Source organism: Triticum urartu, chromosome 2 (genome assembly GCF_003073215.2).
Source record: "Triticum urartu cultivar G1812 chromosome 2, Tu2.1, whole genome shotgun sequence".
Lineage (NCBI taxonomy): Eukaryota > Viridiplantae > Streptophyta > Magnoliopsida > Poales > Poaceae > Triticum > Triticum urartu.
Window position 1 is genome coordinate 703,987,012 of NC_053023.1, and position 5,780 is coordinate 703,992,791.

Genomic DNA, 5,780 nt, shown 5'->3' on the forward strand with positions numbered 1-5,780 from the left:
AATAATACATGGTGAATGCATGTGTGACCGAGCATACATATGTGAATGCGTGCTATCAATCAGAACGCGTACACCATGACATAGTGACCAACGGGGCCGGGATGTGTGGTGTGTGTGTGTGTGTGTATATATATATATGTATATATATATATATATATATATATATATATATATATATAAGGGTCACCACATTTTCTTAAATGGAAATTTATTCTGGCCCGAAGCCCCAAGTTGATTAGCACGAAACTATCGGCCAAAGTTCGAACACAGACTGCAGCACCGTTGATGAAGTGCGTAGTTGCTCCTTTGTTCAGTGGTTTGGTGGTTCCACGCACGAAGCTTCACACGGAAACTTCGCGAAACGTAGTTACTTGGACTTTTTCTATTTTGAGGTAAATACGCCAGTGGTGTTTAAATTTGTCATGGATGTACACTTTAGTGCCTGAACTTACAAGATACATCGAATTGGTTTCATAACTTGGCATGAATGTACATATACGGTTCAAACGGCGTTTGTATACGTCCGTGCAGCTGGAGGCCTGCCAACATGCCAGGGGGCCCACTGTCGGTGACAAGGGCGTGGCCTGGTTTTTTGTGGAAAAAACTCTGGAATTTTTTTCTGACAATATATAAGGCCCTCAGAGAGAAATTGACAAATTATGAAATAAAAACTAGGAGTATAACTATAAGATAAAAACTAAAACTGATGTGCTGGACCCAACCAGTCGAGTGCATGTGTTCACATTTGCTGATATTTAATGATTCATAACCAAATCAATGGCCGCTAAAGAGCCATTCAAATCAATGGCACTATATTGTTGGAATATTTTTTTAATTTATGTTCTTGAGCTTTATGTTTATAAACTATATGAATTCTTTCTTGACACTAAATTTGAATGGGTCGACTGGCTAGCCACGCACACCTACATGTGTGGTTCGAACACCGGACCAGTTGTAATTATCGAAAGATTAATAGTTTTTTTCTTCGATTTATCAGCTTCTCTTGAGGGCCTTTTTGTAAGGGAAAATTATTTTAGTTGGTTTTCCGCAAAAAACCCAGGTCAGATGCCCTGTCCCTTACATCCTGGCGTGCCTCGTCAGCGTCATGCATGTGTAAAACGAGATTTGTATCGTATATGCATATCCATGCCCAGTTATGGAACCAGTTCAATGTATTTTGCAAGTTTAGGCATCAAAGTGCACATTCGTGACAAGTTCAAGCACTAGTGATACATTGACCTCTTCTATTTTTATACGGGATAATAACTTGGTCCTCATGATTGTTAACGCAGATTACTAGTTTAGGCACGCATTGATGCACCGAGTCATTTTTTTTAGGACCAACGGAACTCATCAGGCAATTTTACAAAACACTCTTTGGTAGGGAAGAATTGTCTAACGTTCATATCAACTCGGTAGCGTGTGCTTGGGTGGGACGCGTGCTGATGATGATGGTAATATTGTGGCCTTTCATGACGGAAGAAATTGAATTGACTTGGAAAGACAAAGACTAATAGTACACCCAGGCCCAGATGGCTTTCTGATACAGTACAATCTCTATAGAGTTTGTGCAGATTAAAGCTTTTGTGAAAGAGATCATAGATCAATTGTTACACGGGCGGCCATCCTATCCATTTATTCAGGCGGCCCTCTTCCCGAGCGTCTTCTCCTCGCCGCCGTGGGCTTGTTGCCTGCGCGGCCGACGGTGGCGAAGGGGCCAATGAGTGACCCCTTCGATGAATTACCATATGAGATATGACCATAATATACAATCATAATTAAAACCGTACTAACTAACGGATGGCCGGTTACGATGTGCTAGCGGTAGCTTTCATGAGTACGTAATTTCCTCCTGGGACTAATCTCCCCGTACGTTCAGACAAGAAAAAGACGTGCAAGTCAGCAACGACTAAGCTTTTCAACGCAGCACCTGCAGCGATCTCGTCCCACTCCGTTGAAGCCTGAGACACGCAATTCCTGATTAACTAATGGATGTACATACGGAATGTAGGAGGCGACGACGGGGTCTGTGCACGATCCTAAAACACTGTTGCCCAAGACCTGAATAGTACTAACTAGACACCGGTCTAGCTGGCCGTCAAATATTAATTTTTCTTGCGAACTCTAATTAATTAGAAGAGGAGATTAAAAGACACATATAGCGAGGGAATAGCTGCAAGATTACATATCTCAAATTCACAAGATATATTCTGCAAGATTACATATCACACATCTACACACTTACATATAATAACGTGTTGACATTATTCGACATGGAAGAAGAAATGAGAAATGGACTGTAGCGATCACAAATACACAATGCAGGCGGGGACTATATCGTACAAATAGTAGGATGTTACGTGCGTACATATATCACCATGCAGCCCGTCACCAACAAGTTGTACGTACGTGCGTAGGATGAGCAAGGATGGAGCTGCTAGCTACTTTTTCAACTTGGCGACGCTGGAGAGCAGATCGACCCCTGCAGAAATCAACGGCAGCGGGTTTCCAGTGAGCACCGCGAGGATGATGCCCGCCAGGGCCTTAACGATGTCGCCTATGGTGCCCAGGTTCATCCCGGACTTCCCCGACCCGTACTTCCGCAACGCAGTCTCCTTGCTCGCCCTGCCATTACCGCCGACGTCAGAGTGAGACTCGGTACTGCTTGAGCTCGGCAGAAGAAAATCCTCTCTCGCGCAGGCGACATGCAGGTGCACTTTCTTGGAGTTGGAGTTGGAGCAGTAGAACCAGTAGTCCCTGACGCCGCCTCCTTCCCTGCACTTGGCGCAGCGGCGAGACCCCTTCTCGCGGAGCTCGAAGCTGAGCTCATCACTCAGCTTGATCTCCATAGGCAGCATCGCGCAGCACGGGTGGAGGTAATGGCCCGTCCGTGCGCAGTGGTAGTGGGTGCCCTGCGTGCGGGTGCCGCAGGCGCTGCATCGCTGCTTGGAAGGGGGGGCCTCGAGGCGGAGCACGAACTTGCTCTTGGGCAGCAGCTGGTGCTCCAGCGTGGTCCCTTCTTTGTAGTTGCAGGCCTGGTGGAGGTCGAAGTCACAAGGCTTGCACGTGTCCCTGTCGCACCCCGTGATCTCCTCGAGGCAGCCGTTGCACTTGAACTTGGCCTGGCCCGTCGGCTCCCGGGTCAGCTTGTGCCCCCGGTTGGAGTGCTCGCGGCGGGAGATCACCTTCGACGGAGGATGAGGCTGACCAACCATGGCGAGAAGAGTCATGATTCTGCACCTTCTCTGGGAGATCTGTGGGTCAGCTCGATGATCAGTCTCTCATACGTAGACAAAGATTAGTTTCGTCTACGAGATTCCATTAATTATCAAGAACTCAAGATAGATACGGAGCAAACATATGAGATGTATTATTATCTAACGCAGAAAAGTTGAATATTACTAACTCATAAAATGATACGACCAAACAAAAATCAGCGGTGATGGATAGATCATTGTGAGACTCGTATATCAACCGAAGAGTTTGATAGTTAGTTTACCTGATACCGCGAGATCAGATAGAACAACTAGTAACTCGTCGGCAGTTTTGTATAAGGAAATCAATGAAAGCCCAGGTGTTTATATAGAACCGCTAGAGGGGACCCATGCATTTTTTTATATTTTTGCGACGAATCCTTAAACCTCTTGTTGACCATCACCATCATGCAATGCAAGTAGTGAACTAGGATTTCAAGAAAAACCGAGATAATTAAGTTTTTTTTGTCAGATACTATGATGCTAGTCTTTCCGCGGGTAGGTAGTGAACTGCCCCCTAAGAAAAACATGTACACGGTATTGGCAGTGGTATGCAAATGCTTATTACCACCCTTCCCGAGTGGTGAGAAAACATGCACTACCGTAGACGACCGTAGGAAACTACCGGCGACCGTATAGTCCGACGTAGTACGTCAAGACTTTTGAGATCGATCCATGCACTACACTACACTGGTTGCTTGCTAGGTGGCCGCTCATCCTCTCCGAGGTTTTCTTATCCGCGTGTACATATGTACATAAAATTTAAAACGCGTGTCTTGTGCATATCCACCCGTCGACGACAACCAGTTTGAGTACGTAGTTACAAGTATATAATTCATGGTGATGGATGGATAGTTTCTCCTATTTAAGAAGGTTCAAGCCAACAAAAATACAAGAATACAAAAAGCAGGACTTCAACGGGAGAAATTAATTGAAATACCGCAAACAAAATGCATAGTGATGGATAGCTAATTAAGATATTCGTATCAACCAAAGAGTTTGATAGTTTACCTGATCGATCGATCGGATATAGCAGCTGGGCTAGTAACTCGTCGTCGGTTCTATGGAAGCATAAAATCCATGGAAACCTTTCATGATACTATCTCCGTCCGTCCGGAAATATTTGTCATGAAAATGAATAAAAGGGGATGTATTTTAGTCCTTAGACGTGGGTTCGATGAAGGCCGCAGAATCGTTTTTTATAATACTGCGTTGGCGGGGTTTTGAAGTCAAGACCTCTTGGCTCTGATACCATATTGAATTCACGCTCCAGTCAACTCATCCAAAAGTCTGAACTGATGGAGAGAGGTGGGCAATATATTTCAACGGTTTCTAGATGTATATTAGTTCTAGATACATCCTTTTTCATCCATTTTGATGACAAGTATTTTCGGACGGAGGGAGTATATAGAACCTGCGGTACATGGGAACCATGTAAACGATCTGCCTTCCTCCCTAAGTCTTGTTTTCTTTTTCTTTTTTGCGATGACTCCATAAGTCTTGTTGACTGACACCCTATGCAATGCTGGCAAATTAATTATATAGTCTAACGTAGTGGCATATATATATATATATATATATATATATATATATATATATATATAGAGAGAGAGAGAGAGAGAGAGAGAGAGAGAGTAATACTACATTATGAAAGCAATTTGGAAGAAAAACATGAATATTTCTTATTTTGTTCTATATTACAATCATTATATCTACGGTTTGCTAAAGCACATCTAGGTGTGTTTTAAGTATTGTACATCTTGGTTCCATATTATTGTGATTTTACGTAAAGATTCGTGTGAATAATTTTAATTTATTTTAAATTTGATTGAATCATTTAGATGTGTGCAATAATTAGGACGCATCTAAATATGCTCTAGACAGACACATATATCCATGACTGAGAATGCATACGTGAATGTGTGCTATCAATCAGAAAGCATACACCGCGAATCCGTGATATGGTGATCACGAGGACGTATTTTCAAATCTTGTCAATATATAAGGGTCACCACATTTTCTTAAATGGATATATATCTTAGCCCGGAGCCCCCAAGTTCATTACCACGAAACTACCAGCCAAAGTTCACACGACATCAGACTTTGGAAGGGCACACTGCACAGGTAGGTCGCCCCCGATGCACACGGAGGTTTTGCTTATCCGCGTTGGTCTTGTGCGTACCACACGTCGAGGACTACCGAACTGCAGCACTGTTGGCTCGTCTCTTCAGTGGCTTGGCGATTACGCGTAGCTACCAAAACTTGACCAAACATCGCGGACGGTCCTTTCTTTTTGACGGACGGACGGTCCTAATTACTTGGTCTATTTTTGTTTGAGAAGGGAAATTACCTGGTCTTGCTCTACTGAAAACGATCCAGCGCTGTTAGCCCTGCCACTTGCAATAATGCATGCAGGCGTTAAGTCGTGCAAGACTGACTGATCCACACGGCGTGGCCCGCCCAAGTTATACGGCTTCGGACCGCGTTACTAGCGATCGTTACGGCGGTTTAGTAAAGTTATATACT

General features: G+C 43.9%; 1 protein-coding gene across 1 annotated transcript; it reads right to left on the reverse strand.

The window, feature by feature from the left end:
- Nucleotides 1–2,157: 2,157 nt before the first annotated feature.
- LOC125534222 lies at nucleotides 2,158–3,563 on the reverse strand. Its single transcript, XM_048697499.1, has 2 exons — nucleotides 3,500–3,563; nucleotides 2,158–3,254 (listed from the first exon to the last, which is right to left on the reverse strand). The coding sequence occupies exon 2, from the start codon at nucleotides 3,228–3,230 to the stop codon at nucleotides 2,442–2,444; it is 789 nt and encodes a 262-aa protein (XP_048553456.1). The 5' UTR covers nucleotides 3,231–3,254; nucleotides 3,500–3,563; the 3' UTR covers nucleotides 2,158–2,441.
- Between the last annotated feature and the right edge of the window lie 2,217 nt (nucleotides 3,564–5,780).

Excerpts from the sequence above, each read along its gene's own strand:
- LOC125534222 (XM_048697499.1), bottom strand. The coding sequence starts at position 3,230 with ATGACTCTTCTCGCCATGGTTGGTCAGCCTCATCCTCCGTCGAAGGTG.